We start from the raw sequence: 17,737 nt of genomic DNA, 5'->3' as shown, positions 1-17,737 counted from the left end.
GTTCAAAATGCACTCACTCCGCACAATACTTTCTTGTATCAGGAGGGGAGATTACATGACATCCATAGATTTGAAAGAGGCCTATCTACATGTGCCTGTACACACGGAACATCGACAATACCTCAGGTTCTGTATCAACGGACACCATTATCAGTACTGGGCAATGCCGTTCGGGTTGTCATCAGCGCCCAGGACGTTCACCAAACTCCTGGACATCCTGACAGCTTCATGGCGTACCTGGACGATATTGTAATTCTGTCAAGAACTCCGGAAAGGGCTCGAACGGACCTGCAGCTGACAATTCGAACCTTGGAGGACCACGGCTTCACCGTCAACTTTCCAAAGAGCCATCTAACTCCCACTACCCGTCTACAACATTTGGGAATGGTGATAGACTCTCAAATAGGCGAAGTCTTCCTTTCAGACGAACGCAAACAGAAGATTCGGGACATGGTGAACTTTCTTTACCATCAGGAGCGAGTGTCCCTAGCCTTACTGTCACAGATGCTAGGGACATTCGTCTCCTGCATCGACATTGTCCCTTGGGCCAGATTCCACACCAGACCCCTGCTGTGGTTCCTCCTTCCGTTCCAACGGAGTCGATCGAGCCATTCCCAGCGTCTGGTTTCAATCCCAAGGAGTGTCAGGAAGTCCCTCCCATGGTGGTGCTCGTCCACGCTTCTTCGAGGCTCCCCCTTCCTGAAACAGAGGGAGGTGGTTATCACCACGGATGCGAGCCTCAGAGGCTGGGGGGCGCACTCAGACACTCAAGTTGCTCAAGGGGTGTGGACAATGGCAGAGCTAGCGGACAACCATATCAACCTTTTGGAATTAAGGGTGGTATTTCTAGCTCTTCAGGCATTCTTCGAGGAGTGTCAGGACACTCATGTCCTAATTCTCACCGACAACGTGGCGACTCGATCCCACTTAAATCACCAAGGAGGGACGAGGTCAGCCAGGCTGATGCGAGAAACGAATATTCTCTTCTCATGGGCAGAGACATACCTGCTTTCAATCAGGGCAGAGCACATCTCGGGGGTGGACAATGTGCAAGCAGATTGGCTCAGCAGGTACACCCTCCAACCAGCCGAGTGGCTTTGGGAGAACAGGTATTTCAGGCGGTGGCAAGGAGGTATGGAACTCCACTAGTGGACCTATTTGCCACATCAGAAAACACACACCTGCGTCGCTTTTTCTCTCAATTCCCTTCTCCGGGAGCCGAGCAGATCAATGCCCTCAGGAGCCCATGGCCGGACAGCCTGCTATACGCGTTCCCTCCGGTGTGCCTCATCCACCGAGCAGTTGCCAAACTAATCACAGAGAGGGCCGAAGTGATATTCATCGCCCCTTATTGGCCACGCCGCCCATGGTTTGCGGATTTAATGGGCCTGTCGATCACACCGCCATGGCGACTCCCGATCAATCTTGTCTCACTCAGCCAGGGATCAGTCTACCATCCAGATCCCCAATGGTGGAAGCTTGCCGCGTGGCGCTTGAGGGGGACAGAATGAGAGCAGCAGCGCTTCCGCAAGCGGTGATTTCCACCATACAAGCGGCCCATAGGCCTTCAACGACAAGGATCTATCAGGCCACCTGGTCAGCTTTCCACAGATTCTGCGTTACCACTGGAGTGGATTCACAGTCAGCATCGGTAAGACACATTCTATCCTTTCTACAGGCCAGGCTAGACAGGGGTCTCCCCCCTAACACCCTGCGCAGACAGGTGGCGGCAGTTTCCACCATCATCAAGCTGGAGGATTGGAGATCAATCTCTCATCACCCGTGGGTGAGAGATTTTCTCAGGGGAGCGGCCAATATACGACCTCAGACAGTGCACAGGTTTCCATCATGGGATCTTCCCTTTGTGTTGGATACCTTGACGGCGCCTCCATTTGAGCCTCTCCGCAATATTCCTTTACGACTTTTATCCTTTAAGACGGCCTTTCTAGTGGCCATCACATCGGCCAGGAGAGTGTCTGAGCTGGCGGCTCTTTCGGTAAGGCCAGACCTATGCCTCTTCCACCAGAATCGAGTGGTTTTACAACCTGACCCGACATTCCTGCCAAAGGTCAACACCTTCTTCCATAGATCAACTGATATTGTTCTACCAGACTTCTGTGCAGAAGGTAACCATCCGCTGGAGTTACGCTGGCACAAAATAGACGTGCGTCGGGCGGTTAAAATCTATGTTCAACGGACGGCAACTTTCCGTAAAACAGAGGCCTTATTTGTGTCTTTCGCGTCATCTACGATGGGAGCTAAGGTATCTCCTACGGCGATTAGCCGATGGGTGACGTCATGTATTATTACAGCCTACACCTCACGATCAAGGACAGTACCTGAGAACATTACGGCACACTCCACAAGGAGTGCTGCGACTTCTGCGGCGTGGTCCACCCAGGCTCCTTTGGAAGACATCTGCCAAGCTGCGACCTGGGCCACTCCGAATACGTTCATAAAACATTATAAACTGGACTCCTTCGGGTCCTTGGATGCGGCCTTTGGCCGAAGAGTGCTGCAGAGGGTGTGTGATTCCCATATGCCCCTGGTCCAGCCTTCTCCCGCCCTGGTATCGTAATCTTGGGTATATCCCATGTTGGACTCTCCGCAGCAGTGCATTGGAGAAGGACCGTTGAACTTACCTGAACGGTCTTCTCGATGCACTGCGAGGAGAGTCCAAACCCAACCCGGCCATTTGGCCCAGGGGCTCAGTTTTTTGAAGTTGAGTTAATAAAGTTGTGTTTTTTGCATTACTCCTTCGTTTTTATTGACTGAGCTATAACGGGGTGGCTACAGGGCGGAGCTAATTAATATTATAATTTAACTCAGTCCCTAACCAATCAGGCTGAAATATCACCCATGTTGGACTCTCCTCGCAGTGCATCGAGAAGACCATTGAGGTAAGTTCAACGGTCCTTTTGTTTCTTCAACAAACTGTACTGCATAGATCACATTGCTCAGTCATATCTGGGTATTTTATCCTAAGTGTAGACAAGCTTCTGCCTTAGTGTATTTTGGAGTTTAAAGTGTGCGTGCGTGTGTGTGTGTATAGTGTTAGTTGAAACAGAATATATAGCCTGGACAGACAGGAACACTGGTTTGAAAGAGGGCTAAAAGAGACCATCCATATTAAGACTGTACAGTTCTCTCTCAACAGAGAAGGAGGGATACTCATCACCTATCTCCTGTTTACAACGTAGTCCTCACAGCTGTTCCACTAAGGTTCCACATTCATTTGCACTATTTAAGTGACCCTGAAGGCACTCTCAGAAAAAGGGCTAACAATCAGATAGATGACTGCAAGAAATATAAATCCATCCTCCGCAATTCAGTTAGTACTGAAAATGCTTCTTGGATGAGAAACAAAATATCTACAAGGAAAAACAAAGCCCAGTTATTTTTTTAAAATGCACCTTTGGGACTCCTGTCTACTTCTTTGCATGATTTCAGCCCATAAACAGAACAGTAAAGAATTAACTGGAACTGCTGAAAGGACTGAAATGCCTTGAGCTGCTATCTTTGTTAAACTACTGCAGGGGTGTCAAACTCAATTTCATTAAGGACCGCATCATGGTTGTGTTTGACCTCGGATGTTGGCTATGGGGGTGGGGTGTAGCCAGCTTGACATTATTCCTGTTGAGGGGCATTTGTGGTGGCCAAGTGCTAAGACAGGACTACCCTCACACACTTCCTCACTCTCATTATAATCTCCTTCCTTCCTTTTTTCCCCATCCTTGCTCTCTTTCCGATCTTTCCTTCTTTTAGTTTTTCCTCTTTCCCTTTCTCCTTCCTGTCTCTTCTTGAATGCTCAAGGACAAAAGGGGAAACATTTCTCTTTTTGTTTTTTTTGTTTTAATTTGTTTAATTTGCTAACCCTCTGCCAGTAAAAATGGAGCCCAGGAACAGTGCTCTGTTTTTGCTGCAACAGCCCCCTGCAGCTCTTTGCCAATGAAAATGGAGTTGGGGGTGCACATGCCTCACCTGAGCTCCATTTTTGCAGGTAGAGGGCTATAGGAGGCTGTCACGGACAATTGAGGGCTGAGCTCTGTTTCACTGGCAAAGGCACTGCAGGGCAGTCTGCTGTTTCCATGGTGGCCCCATGAGCCAGATCTAAATGCCATGGGCCTTGAGTTTGAATCCCTGAATTACAAAGTAAGCCAAATTGGAACTGATCTCTTAATCAAGGTATTAGGATTTCTACTGCTCATTGTAATCTCATCTAAAGGCTGATGGTGTGTAACAGCATGGTTGACCATTTTAAAATGATAAATTCTAAACTAGCAAGAGTACCATAGTATTTAGAGTACAATTAAGACTAGGGATTTTTTAAACCCTGTTTGTCTCTGCTGTATCCACTCACCCAAGTGAATTCTGTCTTTTTATGGCTCTTTTTAAATTTATTTATTTATTTATTTATTTATTTATTTATTAGATTTGTATGCCGCCCCTCTCTGTAGACTCGGGGCGGCTCACAGCAAAATCCTTGAAATAGTATAGGTCTCGATAGACTTGTGTAGTGAAAGGCAGCATGTTTTGTAGCACTTCATCACTGTCTATTATTCTGGAGTGGATGCATAAAAATAGCAAGTAATTGGGAGAAAGGAAACCAATTGAACAAATGCCCTGACATGTGATTCAATTTTATTTCTCTAGACTTAAGGAAAGGTGCTAAGTTAAAAACCATTATAATTCACTTTTATTAGATACAAGAGTCTTTTGAGCAAAAAATCAAATTTCAGTGGAAAGTTTACTATAGATGGATGTGATTGCTTAAAAATTGTTATATCTATATTATGAGTGTGAGTAGCAAATTATGCGGAGAGAGATCCAATAAGTATAAATCTCAATTAGAAGCAATTGCTCTAGAATTTTTGTTGAATGAAGTATCATACTAGGCAGAGATTTTTTTTTCATTTTTTAACAATGGCTCTCCAAAATTCTAAAGTCTTATTGAAATTTATTTGACATATGAAGCAGGAAAAGAGTTCCCTTTTCAAGAAAATTAAAATCATATTGGATTTGTCTATCTCATGGACACAATTACTCCTCAACCTACAATATTTTTTTGGGGGGGGGGGATAAATTTTTTATTGTTTTTCACACCTTACAGAGATTCCAATTTACATACCTCAAATTAAAATATAATACAATACAATGTCAAATGCCAAATTCTTAATCAAATTAATCAATTTTTTCTAATTATTTATCCAATTATTTCTGGTATATATCATTCATCCTGTGCTACCTCCTTTCCAAATGCTATCATCAAGATTTTAGATAATGTTCTTCACTTTCATTTATATTTAAAGTGCTATAGCTATCTAAATTTCTCTTGGGTTTTTGCTATTTTTCCTAACTGTGCCATCGTGCTTCAGTCCCTTTCTAGTGTTCTTAGAAAACACATTCCTACTTTCATTTGAAAAAACCCTCATTTTATCGTAGCTGCCCTCAACAATAGAAAATATCCAAATTTACGTCTCTTTAAAAGCCCAGGAAGGAAAGAAAAAAAGAAAAAGGAAAGAAAAAAGAAGAGGAAAAGAAAAACAGAAATATTCATATCGTATCTTAATCTATAATAGGAGGATGGGTTGTTGTTACAAATTTTAAAATACATTTACTACTCAATTCATTTATTTCACTTATTTCATTATATTAGTATACTTTAACAGATCAAAATAAATATAAATCATTATTATTCCATTATTTTGTGCGAAAAGTATCTTCCATTAAAAAAGACCAAAGTACAGTGATAACTCGTCTTACGAACTTAATTCGTTCCGAGACCAGGTTCGTAAGATAAAAAGTTCGTAAGACAAAGCAATTTTCCCCATAGGAATCAATGTAAAAGCAAATAATGCGTGCAACCCCATCACAAATGTCACTCCTTTCACCTTGCACCACTGGGATGCCCTGCCTCCAGACTTCCATTGTCAGCCGAAGCTTGGGGATTCCCTGAGGCTCTCCTCACTGGGAAACCCCACCTCCGGACTTCCTTTGCAAGCCAAAGTGCTGGGATTCCCCTGAGGTTCCCCTCATTGGGATTCAAAGCAGCGTCAACAAAAATGAAAGGATTCATTTCCTAATCTAGATATTTTCCACTGCTGTTCTTAATGTGATCATCTTCCCTAATCTATAAACCCTGCTGCTAATCCCAGCATAATTATCTTCCCTAATCTGTGTGTCACTATCATATCAGTAATAATAATCTATTCCCTAGTTTAATTATTTTCACTGCTAAATGCAATGCCATAATCTTCCCTAATGTATATATTTCCCTAATCTATATTATCCCTAATTCTAAATATCTTCCACTATTGAACTCAGTGTGATAATCTTCCCTAATCTATTCATTTTGACTCTTTGATGTTTCATCTGTCTTTCCTTATGATGCCTAACATAATTAGTGCTAGTACCCCATATTAATCCTCCTCCTGTTATTATAGCTCTCCTCCCTTTTCTTTTCCCCTTTCCTCCCACTTTGTTTATCACCATAAATCAAATAGGCAATTTATAATTCAATCAATCAGAATAATAAAAAAAGAAAAGAGGAAAAAAGGTCATTCAAAAATAATCATAATCATTATTAAATACAGGGGGTGGACAAAAAAATGGACTTGACTTTTGGGCATCATAATATTTGAACATATTCAAATCAATCAAACTTGACATATTTTAATGTTTTTAAAAATTCTGTTATTTGATATGTTTTTTTAAACTACCTTTTTTTAAACAGAAATTTAAGGAAATTGGTTATAACCTTCTGGAAATAGCAGACCTCTCAGACTTTTAAAGAGGCCAAATTGTTGGTGCTCGAATGGCAGGCGCTAGTATAACAGAAAGTGCCCAAATGTTTGGCATTTCAAGAGGTAATGTCTCAAAAGTAATGACTGCTTTTGAAAGAGAAGGAAAAACATCCTCAGCCAAGCACAGGTCTGGTCGAAGTTGTCTGAGAGAGACTGTCAGACTCTAAAGCGAATTGTCAGAGCGGATCGCAAGACCACAGCTCCTAAAATCACTGCAGAGCTCAATAGTCACGTACAGAACCCAATTTCTACAAAAACTGTTAGATGGGAGCTTCACAAATCTGGATTCCACGGAAGAGCTGCAATTAGAAAATCTCTGCTCTCAAAGACAAATGTTTCAAAGCGTTTAGAGTGGTGTAGAAACCACCAGAAAAGCCCGAAATGGCCGGGATTAAAAGGGAATGGTAGGAAACTGGCAGGGGCTTTGTGCCACTCTCAAATTTCCTGGGAAATTTTTTCAGGCTTGGGTTCTTAAGTAGAAAATGGTTCTTAAGAGGCGGGGAAAAAATCTTGATCACCTGGTTCTTATCTAGAAAAGTTCTTAAATAGAGGTGTTCTTAAATAGAGGTACCACTGTATTTGTATGTAAATATTTGTATGTAGGCAAATAAGGAGCTGTGATGTTCCTTCAATACACCAGGGTGATTCGACACAAAAATATGTAACCCTTTCCTGGTGCAGAGCTGAAGGGATTAGATACTGTAGCCTAGAGGATAATTCTCTGCCTTACAAGGCAAAGGTTGCAGGTTCAAGTCCCAGTGGGTATGGCTAGCTGATGAGGCCAAAATAAAGCCGAAATAGATCTATCCTAGTCTCCCTTAATTTTCAAATTCAGCAAAAAAAACATGTGACATATATGTATATATGTGTGTGTGTGTGTGTGTGTGTGTATATATAAAGTAAATTTTCATTAATAAGCTCCCATAAGATTAAAATATTAATAAGTCCAATTCATTAGGTATACTCAATTTTTTTTAATAATTTATAACTTTGTGAGAGAAAAGAGAAAAAGAAAGTGCTAATATCTTTTAGTAATTTCTGGATATTCTTACCAGTATTTTAATTTTAATTTTGTTAAAAGTATTTAATTCTTAAGAGTATTTAATTTCAATTTATATTATTCAATGTAATTTCAATCAGATCAGACAGTCCAAATGTAATTTCAAATCCATCACTCCAATTAGATCAGATCAATTCAAATCAGTTCAATTCAGTTCAAATAATTTCATCTTGAACATTTTCTTCCTTCCATGAATTAGCTGTTCAATCTTCTCACAGCAAGAATATCAATGTCTTTAAACATATAGCAAACTGCTATATTTCCTCCAGCCACACGATGTCACTAGGTGATCAATTTTCCAAGTCTTCTCTGAATAGCTCTTTTATAGTTCCTTCTGGTTTTAGTGACTTGTTCTTCCGGTCTTACGTTCTTCTTTGTTTATAGAAGAAAAGAAAGATAAGGATTCCACAACAGAAGTTTAGAATTCCAAATTCCAAAAGGCGAATTTCAAAGAAAACCAATTAGGTAGTTAGAAAAAAATCTAATGATGGGCAATTCACTACTTTTCAAAGCTTCCACTGAAATGCCACACCACACAGATAGCTGCCTTCTTCAGGCCATTTTAACTCCGTCCAGCAACTAAGTGCAGAAACAAAAGTCTAAAATTCCATTCAGGCACTCTCCACTTACCACCATAGACAGGAAATCCCTTCTTCCCCTATGAAGGTAACTCCTCCAAGTCTCTTTCCAGATGGAATCATTCAGCTACTATCCCGGCATTGCGTAGTCTCCGCAGCTGTGTTGGAGCAGGCATGGATGCCTGTCCGGCTTCACCACAGCTAGTGCGAGACAAGCCAGTTCACCCGGCGGTGCATGCCGGCCCCTGGCAGCGTCCCATGTTTCACTCTCCCTGCAGGAGAGAGCCAGTCCGGTCCAAGAGGATCAGAACCCCCGGGCAATGTGACTTGGGAACATTCCCAGGAGAGAGGGAATAATCCCCGGTGCTGCGGCCATTAGACCCCCCCCCCCCCAATTTATAATAGTTTGTTTAATGACTAAGGTTACAATGGCACTGAAAAAAGTGATTTATGACAATTTTTCAGAGTTAACAATCATTGCAACATCCCCACGGTCATGTGATCAAATTTCGGACACTTGACAATCGGTTCATATTTATGGCCATTGTTGTGTTCCAAATTCATAGAAACATAGAAACATAGAAGTCTGACGGCAGAAAAAGACCTCATGGTCCATCTAGTCTGCCCTTATACTATTTTCTGTATTTTATCTTAGGATGGATATATGTTTATCCCAGGCATGTTTAAATTCAGTTACTGTGGATTTATCTACCACGTCTGCTGGAAGTTTGTTCCAAGGATCTACTACTCTTTCAGTAAAATAATATTTTCTCATGTTGCTTTTGATCTTTCCCCCAACTATCTTCAGATTGTGTCCCCTTGTTCTTGTGTTCACTTTCCTATTAAAAACACTTCCCTCATATGATCCCTTTTTGCAACCTTCTGATTAGCAAAGTCCATGGGGAACTGCAGTGATTCATTTAACAACTATGGCAAGAAAGTTCATAAAATGGAAAAAACCTCACTTAACAACAGAAATTTTGGGCTCAATTGTGGTCATAAATGAGTACTGCCTGTACTGAAAAAAAATAATTTTAATGGTTTGAGCTTTAAAAATTTCTACTACTCTGTCCAATTTCATATAAGAATGATTTGTTTTAAGATTTTGTTTGAAATACTTGACAGTATTAAATACATCTCATCCTTGAATTTGGAATGTAACAAAGCCTGCCAATTACAGGATTTGTTGGAGTGAATAACATAAAACAAGTGTGATAATTCCCTACTTTCTACTTTTGCCCACGCATTCCCTGATCGTATGCACAGGTTGTTAAGTGCACAAGAGATATCTCAGGTATGGAAGACCATAGAGGGGAGGGGCTAAAAATGAAATAGTCCAGCTGCTTCCGACCATCCAAGACACCCCTGACCCACTGAAATATCTAATAATAATAATAATTTATTAGATTTGTATGCCGCCCCTCTCCGAAGACTCGGGGCGGCTTCCTCTGCGGTTCCCATAATTATTCTCCCTTCCATTCTGCTACACCAGATCACTTACCTAGTGAAGATCAAGCAAGCTGTCTCCTCTCCAACTTCTTTGCCATGGTTTGTTTGCTTGCAGTCTTGGCACAAAAAGTGTTTATAAGCTTGCAAATACTTTTCACGCTGAGATTGCAAGCTTCTGGGGGCTATGAACTCACACTAATGTTGCAATTCCTATGCAATCATTCATAAGTGTGAACAGCTGTGGTGCTGCAACATTTGTAACTTTGGGATTGTGTCATAAATACTGGGGAGGGGAGGTGTTATGTTGCATGTTCTAACAGTCATAAGTAAACTGTAGTAACTGGATGATTACCTGTATCATTATAGGAGGAAGATTATGAGTGGGGAAGCAACTCTATACTTAGTGTACTGACTGAAATCAATATAGTTCAGAAGAAATTAGCATTTGCAGCAATGAGATGGAGAAAGACAATACAACGACGGAGAGAGCAAAATAGCTCTGCTGAGGTATTTACACACAAACATCATATAACTTGTGGACAGAGGTATATTTCATCTAACAGAAATATTATTCCAGCTTAATTTACTCAAATTACCATATTTTTCGGTGTACAAGACGCACCGAGATTTTAGAGGATGAAAACAAGGGAAAAAGTATTCTGAACCAAATGGTGTAGTATTATATTGTTTAATAAAATACCAGTGTAGCAGAATACCTTTTAGAAGCATGTATACTTTTTTAAACCATGTAAATTTTTTAAAATCACTTTTTACAAACTTCAAGCTTGACAGCTTTAAGACTTGTGGACTTCAACACCCAGAATTCCTTCACCAGTCATGCTAACTCAGAAATAGGAATTGAAGTCCACAAGCTTTAAACACGCCAGATTTGAAGACCCTTGCACTCCTAACTCAAGCAAACAAACGAGGACAATTCATTTTGTTAGTTGTTCCTTTAGTTACAGAAATGGCTAGTGATAGAATCATTTGTAAGAGCTTTTATTAAGACTTACAAAGTGGCGCTCAAGGCGGCAAGATGCGCGTACCATGCCGCCTTGATTGCATCAGCGGAATCCCGCCCGGCTGCTCTGTTTAGGGTGACCCGCTCCCTTCTTAACCAGGGGGGAGTTGGGGAGCCCTTGCAGAGTAGTGCCAAGGAGTTTAACACGTTTTTCGCTGATAAAGTCGCTCAGATCCGGGCCGACCTCGACTCCAGTTGTAAAACAGAGTCGACTGACGAGTCAGTCGAGGTGACTGGGGCACGTACTTGTCCACCTGTCTGGGAAGAGTTTGATCTGGTGACACCTGATGAAGTGGACAAGGCCATTGGAGCTGTGAGTTCCGCCACCTGTCTACTGGATCCGTGTCCCTCCTGGTTGGTCTCGGCCAGCAGGGAGGTGACACGGAGCTGGGCCCAGGAGATTACCAACGCCCAGGAGATTACCAACGCCCCCTCCTCAAGAAGCCCTCCCTGGACCCAGCCATACTTAATAACTATCGTCCAGTCTCCAACCTTCCCTTTATGGGGAAGGTTGTCGAGAAGGTGGTGGCACTCCAGCTCCAGCGGTCCTTGGAAGAAGCCGATTATCTAGGTCCCCGACAGTCGGGTTTCAGGCCCGGTTACAGCACGGAAACCGCTTTGGTCGCGTTGATGGATGATCTCTGGCGGGCCCGGGACAGGGGTTTATCCTCTGTCCTGGTGCTCCTCGATCTCTCAGCGGCTTTCGATACCATCGACCATGGTATCCTTCTGCACCGGTTGGAGGGGCTGGGGGTGGGAGGCACTGTGCTCCAGTGGTTCTCCTCCTACCTCTCTGGCCGGTCGCAGTCGGTGTTAGTGGGGGGTCAGAGGTCGGCTCCGAGGTCTCTCCCTTGTGGGGTGCCTCAGGGGTCGGTCCTCTCCCCCTTGCTATTTAACATCTACATGAAACCGCTGGGTGAGATCATCCAAGGACATGGGGTGAGGTATCATCAATATGCCGATGATACCCAGCTTTACATCTCCACCCCATGCCCAGTCAACGAAGCGGTGGAAGTGATGTGCCGGTGCCTGGAGGCTGTTGGGGCCTGGATGGGTGTCAACAGACTCAAACTCAACCCGGATAAGACGGAGTGGCTGTTGGTTCTGCCTCCCAAGGACAATCCCATCTGTCCGTCCATCACCCTGGGGGGGGAATTATTGATCCCCTCAGAGAGGGTCCGCAACTTGGGCGTCCTCCTCGATCCACATCTCACATTAGAAAACCATCTCTCAGCTGTGGCGAGGGGGGCGTTTGCCCAGGTTTGCCTGGTGCACCAGTTGCGGCCCTATCTGGACCGGGACTCATTGCTCACAGTCACTCATGCCCTCATCACCTCGAGGTTCGACTACTGTAATGCTCTCTACATGGGGCTACCTTTGAAAAGTGTTCGGAAACTTCAGATCGTACAGAACGCAGCTGCGAGAGCAGTCATGGGCTTACCTAGGTATGCCCATGTTTCACCATCACTCCGCAGTCTGCATTGGCTGCCGATCAACTTCCGGTCACAATTCAAAGTGTTGGTTATGACCTTTAAAGCCCTTCATGGCATCGGACCAGAATATCTCCGAGACCGCCTTCTGCCGCACGAATCCCAGCGACCAATTAGGTCCCACAGAGTGGGCCTTCTCCGGGTCCCGTCAACTAAACAATGTCGGTTGGCGGGCCCCAGGGGAAGAGCCTTCTCTGTGGCGGCACCGGCTCTCTGGAACCAACTCCCCCCGGAGATTAGAACTGCCCCTACTCTTCCTGCCTTCCGTAAACTCCTTAAGACCCACCTTTGCCGTCAGGCATGGGGGAATTGAAACATCTCCCCTGGGCACGTTTAATCTATACATGGTATGCTTGTGTGTGTGTCTGTTAGTATATGGGGTTGTTCTTAAATCTTTAAATATTTTAATTAATTGGATTATCATGATTGTTTTACTTGTTGTGAGCCGCCCCGAGTCTTCGGAGAGGGGCGGCATACAAGTCCAAATAACAAATAAATAAATAAATAAAATTTACAATTAGTTCCCTGCTGAGGTTGCCTTAATATTACTATTATACTATGAGGTTTTCAAAGATCCCTCTCTTGACTACTCCAATTGAAGTGCATGGAAATATATGGTAATGATGATAAACCTGAAATACTCCTTAAAAGGAGTGTTTCTAGAGCATGGATCTTCAACCTTGCAACTTTTAAGACTTGTGGACTACAACTACCAGAGTTCCTCAGCCACCATTGTTGGCTGACGAACTCTGGGAATTGAAGTTCACAAGTCTTAAAGTTGCCAAGGTTGGAGACCCCTGCTCTAGGATAGCATTTCTCAATCTTAGCCACTGTAAGCTATGTAGACTTCAACTCCCAGAATCCCCCAGCCAGCTTATGCCATGAGAAGTCCCCCTCCCAGAGCTGCAAGTCCATCCAGTTCAGAAACTCTGAACCAGAACTGAAGAGGGAGGCACCTTTTGCTGAACCTGAGAGGATTCAGCAAAAGGATCTATTGGATCTTCTCTGAACTTGGAGGGATCTGTCACCCCACATTTCAGCAACTCTGTCTGCTGGGGACCCTTTCTCAAGAGCTCATCTTCTCTTCAAGAAAGCCAGAAGAGCAATACAGATACCAACAGCCCCCGCTTTGAATGCCACAGTCCAGCCTCATTTTAATCTGGAGTCGGCTCAATTCCACAATCCCTGCCTTCTTGAGCAAGCAGCATTCCTCGTGAAGAAAAACAAAAGCCGGCGGATGGTTGTTCCAGGCAGCCACAAGTGGATTCCGCCTTCCCCATCCCGGGAGGAAGGTGCCTAGGGGATGAGGAGGGGCTTGGGGTGCAGCAGCAGTGGCCCACCTGCCCAGAAACTGCCCCCAGCCAGGCAGTGTCGACATTGTCCGCCACAGCGGCAGATGGATCGGGCTGTCTGCTGCAAGCCGGAGACCCAGCTGGGCAGCGGGCTTGCGAGGGAGGGGGGGCTTTGGCGGCTTCCCTTCGGAAATGTCACGTCCACACCTCAGTCGGGAAAGGGCTCAGCTCCATCAGCCCCCACCCCAATCTCGCATCTTTAGGAGGGCTCCTGCTGAGGGCTGCCAGGTGGCCTCAGCAGCATTCGGTGTATAAGATGCACCCACTTTTTTATGCACTTTTTTGAAGTAAAAAGATTCATCTTATACACCGAAAAATATGGCACTTTTTAAAATTGATGAATAATACATGAATTTATGAAAAAGCTGCCAAGAAATCTACAAGAACTAGTCCAAATAGTCACTAGGGGTCAACACTGACTCAAAGACACAACCTTCACTCCTAAATAACAATTTATGGTATTTGTACAATCTCTATAGTACCAATAAAGGAGAATATTTGTAGCTCAGAGTGAAATGAGGGATCCTTGGCGCTCTCTGTCCTTGGTTGTTTTCTTGAAGACATTTTCATTAACCAAACTAGCAACAATACTGATGATGTTACTTGTAATGAAATATCTACAAGAAAATAACCAAGCTCAGAGACCATTAAGGATTCCTCAGTCACTATAGTATAAAATACTAATACAAATTTTAAAACACCTTGTTATATAGTGGGTAAATAAATGCCCAAAGGAGAGATTTAAGAAACATGATTTTTAACTTTGATTAGAATCCTATGGTTTACTATCATTCTGTTTGTGCGGTTTCCTCTGCATAATATTCCCTCTTTCTCAGACCAATTAAATATCTAAATTAGGAACTTATGATAGCAATTCACTACCAAATGAGGTTAAAGTCACTAGATTTTTTATGAGCTTTGTTACTTTGTAAACCATAACCAATGAAACATACAGGTGAAACTTGAAAAATTGAATATCATGCAAGAGTTCATTTATTTCAGTAATGCAACTTAAAAGCTGAAACTAATATATGAGAGAGACTCATTACAGAACGAGATGACAGGGACAGGTCTCAGTCCTGTTTTATGGGATGAATTTGACTTGGTGTAGCACCTGATGAAGTGGACAAGATCATGGGAGCTGTGAGTTCCTGCACCTGCTTACTGGACTCGTATCCCTCCTGGCTGGTTTCATCAAGCAGAGAAGTGACACGTTGTTGGATCCAGGCATTGATTAACACTTCCTTGAGCGAGGGGTCCTTTCTTTAACCACTGAAAGAAGCGATTGTGCGATCCCCTCCTGAAGAAACCATCCCTGGATCTAGCCGAGTTGAAAAACTTTAGACCAGTCTCCAACCTACCCTTCTTGGATATGGTTGTAGAGAAGGTGGTGGCGCTCCAACTCCGGCGGTCCTTGGATGAAGCAGATTATCTTGACACTTTTCAATCTAGTTTCAGAACTGGTCAAGGCACGGAAACCACTTTGGTGTGCTGATTGATTATCTCTACCAGGCCTGGAATAGGGGTGCTTCTTGACCTCTCAGCAGCCTTCAATACCATTGACCATGGTATCCTTCTTCGACATCCTGAGGGATTGAGATTGGGGGGCATCGTTCTATGGTGGTTCTTCTCTTACCTCTAGTCGTTCACAGTAGGTGTTAGTGGGGGGGGAGGACAGAGGTTCACCCGTAGGCCTCTACTAAAGGGGTCTGTCCTCCCCTCTCTATTTTTTAACATTTACATGAAACCACTAGTTGAGATCATCCGAAGGCACGGGATGCAGTATCATCAGTACGCTGATGATACCCAATTATACATTTATACAACTCTACCCCATGCTAATTCAGTGAAGCCAACAGGCTCAAGCTCAGCCTTGACAAGACTGAGTAGCTCTGGGCATTTCCTCCAAAGGACCATTTTATCTGTTAATCAATTGTTTGGGGGGGGGGGATTTAAACCGCTCAGATAGGGTCTGTAACTTGGGTGTCCTCCTAGATCCACAGCTGAACCTTGACCACCTCTCAGCTGTAGTCAGAGGGAACTTTACCTGGATTCGACTGGTATACCAGTTGAGGCTCTATCTGGACCAGGAGGCTTTGCACAAGGTCACCCAGGCCCTCATTATCTCTCATCTAGATTATTGCAACACGCTCTACATGGGGCTACTCTTGAAGAGTGTTCGGAGATTATAGATAGTCCAGAATGGACCCACACAAACTGTCATGGGTGTTCCTCAATACACCCAGGTCACGCCACACAGGCTACCAATTGGTCTCCGGTCACAATTCAAGGTGTTGGTTATTACCTATAAAGCCCTACATGGCTTAGGACCAGCCTCTGTATGAGACAATCTCCTGCCATATACCTCCCAGAGACCAATCGGATTACAGGAAGTTGGCCTCCTCCAGGTCTCGTCGACTAAACAATGCAAGTTGATGGGACTGCGAGGAAGAGCATTCTCTGTGGCTGCCCCAGTGTTATGGAACTAATTACCCTCTGATGTCTGCACTGCTCCCACCCTACTATCTTTTCGAAAGGCTGTAAAGACGTGGCCTGGGGGCCGTGAATGTAACACCTTCTCATGTCCAACTGCAACTGTTCTATATATTTGTGGATTCAATTGGTTAATTCTTTTTAGTTTATTATGGTTTTTTAAATTTTATTACTAATTATTTCATTGTACTATTTATCATTGTAAGCCGTCCTGAGTCCCACTGGAATTGGGCAGCATAGAAGTCAAATAAATTAAATTAAATTAAATGCAAAGCAAGATAGTTCAAGCTATGATTTGTCATAAATGTGATTATGGGGTACAGCCCATGAAAACCCCAAATCCACAATCTCAGAAAATAGAATAGAATTCTTTATTTGCCAAGTATGATTGGACACAATGAATTTATCTTGGTGCATATGCTCTTGGTGTACATAAAACAAAAGATACATTTGTCAAGAAACATGAGGTACAATATTTAATGATTGTCATAGGGGTCAAATAAGCAATCAGGAAACAATATTGTTTAAAAATTGGAATACAGTATTGTGAAAAGGTGCAGTATTTCAGGCTCAAAGTGTCCCACTCTAATCAGCCAATTAAGCCATAACACTTGCAAAGGGTTCCTGAGCCTTTAAATGATCTCTCAGGTTGGTTTGGTAGGAATCACAATCATGGGAAGGACTGCTGACCTGACAGTTGTGCAGAAAACTATAATTGACACTCTCCATAAGGGAAAGCCTCAAAAGGTGGATGTTTCCAAAGTGCTGTATCAAAGCACATTAATAGAAGGTTATGTGGTAAAAGTGTGGAAGAAAAGGGTACACAAGCAGCAGGGATGACCATAGCCTGGAGAGAAAAAGACCATAGCTGGATTTTCAGAAAAAGGCCATTCAAAACAGTTGGGGACTTTCACAAGGAGGCTGAGGCTGGAGTCAGTTCATTAAGAACCAGCACTCACAGATGGATCCTGGATATGGGCTTCAAATATCATATTCCTCTTGTCAAGCCACTCCAGAACAACAAACAACGTCAAAAGTATCATATCCTGGACTAAAGAAAAACAGGCCTGGTCTGTTGCTCAGTGGTTCAAAGTCCTCTTTTCTAACGAGAGCAACTTTATCTCATTTAAAAATCAAGGACCCAGAATATAGAGGGAGAATGGAGAGGCACACATTGCAAGATGCTAGTGTGAAATTTTCAGTCTCTGTTGATTTGGGGAGCCATGTCATCTGCTGGTGTTGGTCCACTATGCTTCATTAAGTCCAGGATTAACGCAGCTGTTTACCAGGAAATTTTGGAGCACTTCATGCTTCCTTCTGCAGATGGGTTTTATGGAGAGGCTGACTTCATTTTCCAGCACTGCCCACACTGCCAAAAGCACCAAAAACGTGTTCAGTGACCATGGGATTACTGTGCTTGAATGATCAGCAAACTCGCCTAGAGAATCTATGGGGTATTGCCAAGAGAAAAATGAGACATGAGACCGAACA

At 43.3% G+C, this 17,737-nt stretch overlaps 2 protein-coding genes across 3 annotated transcripts in view; one reads left to right on the top strand and one right to left on the bottom strand.

The window, feature by feature from the left end:
• Window positions 1–17,737, top strand: part of LOC139155443 (DNA topoisomerase 2-binding protein 1-like) — a 131,490-nt gene that overhangs the window by 106,924 nt on the left and 6,829 nt on the right. Inside the window, exon 9 of one of the 2 annotated variants that reach the window (XM_070730575.1) lies at window positions 10,257–10,397. The exons of the other annotated variant lie outside the window; for it this stretch is intronic. Within the exon in view, the coding sequence (XP_070586676.1) occupies window positions 10,257–10,397 (141 nt within the window). The remainder of the gene's footprint in view (window positions 1–10,256; window positions 10,398–17,737) is intronic. 2 annotated transcript variants of the gene reach the window in all.
• The window catches only part of LOC139155444 (protein CDV3 homolog), a 35,558-nt gene continuing 25,578 nt past the window's right edge, over window positions 7,758–17,737 (bottom strand). The window contains exon 5 of the mRNA XM_070730579.1: window positions 7,758–8,235. Coding sequence (XP_070586680.1) covers window positions 8,226–8,235 — 10 coding nt within the window. The 3' untranslated portion in view covers window positions 7,758–8,225. The remainder of the gene's footprint in view (window positions 8,236–17,737) is intronic.

Source organism: Erythrolamprus reginae, unplaced genomic scaffold, assembly GCF_031021105.1.
Source record: "Erythrolamprus reginae isolate rEryReg1 unplaced genomic scaffold, rEryReg1.hap1 H_19, whole genome shotgun sequence".
In the NCBI taxonomy this organism is placed as follows: Eukaryota; Metazoa; Chordata; class Lepidosauria; order Squamata; family Dipsadidae; genus Erythrolamprus; species Erythrolamprus reginae.
The sequence above is the reverse complement of the archived record's forward strand: the minus strand, read 5'-3'. Positions and strand labels throughout refer to the sequence as shown.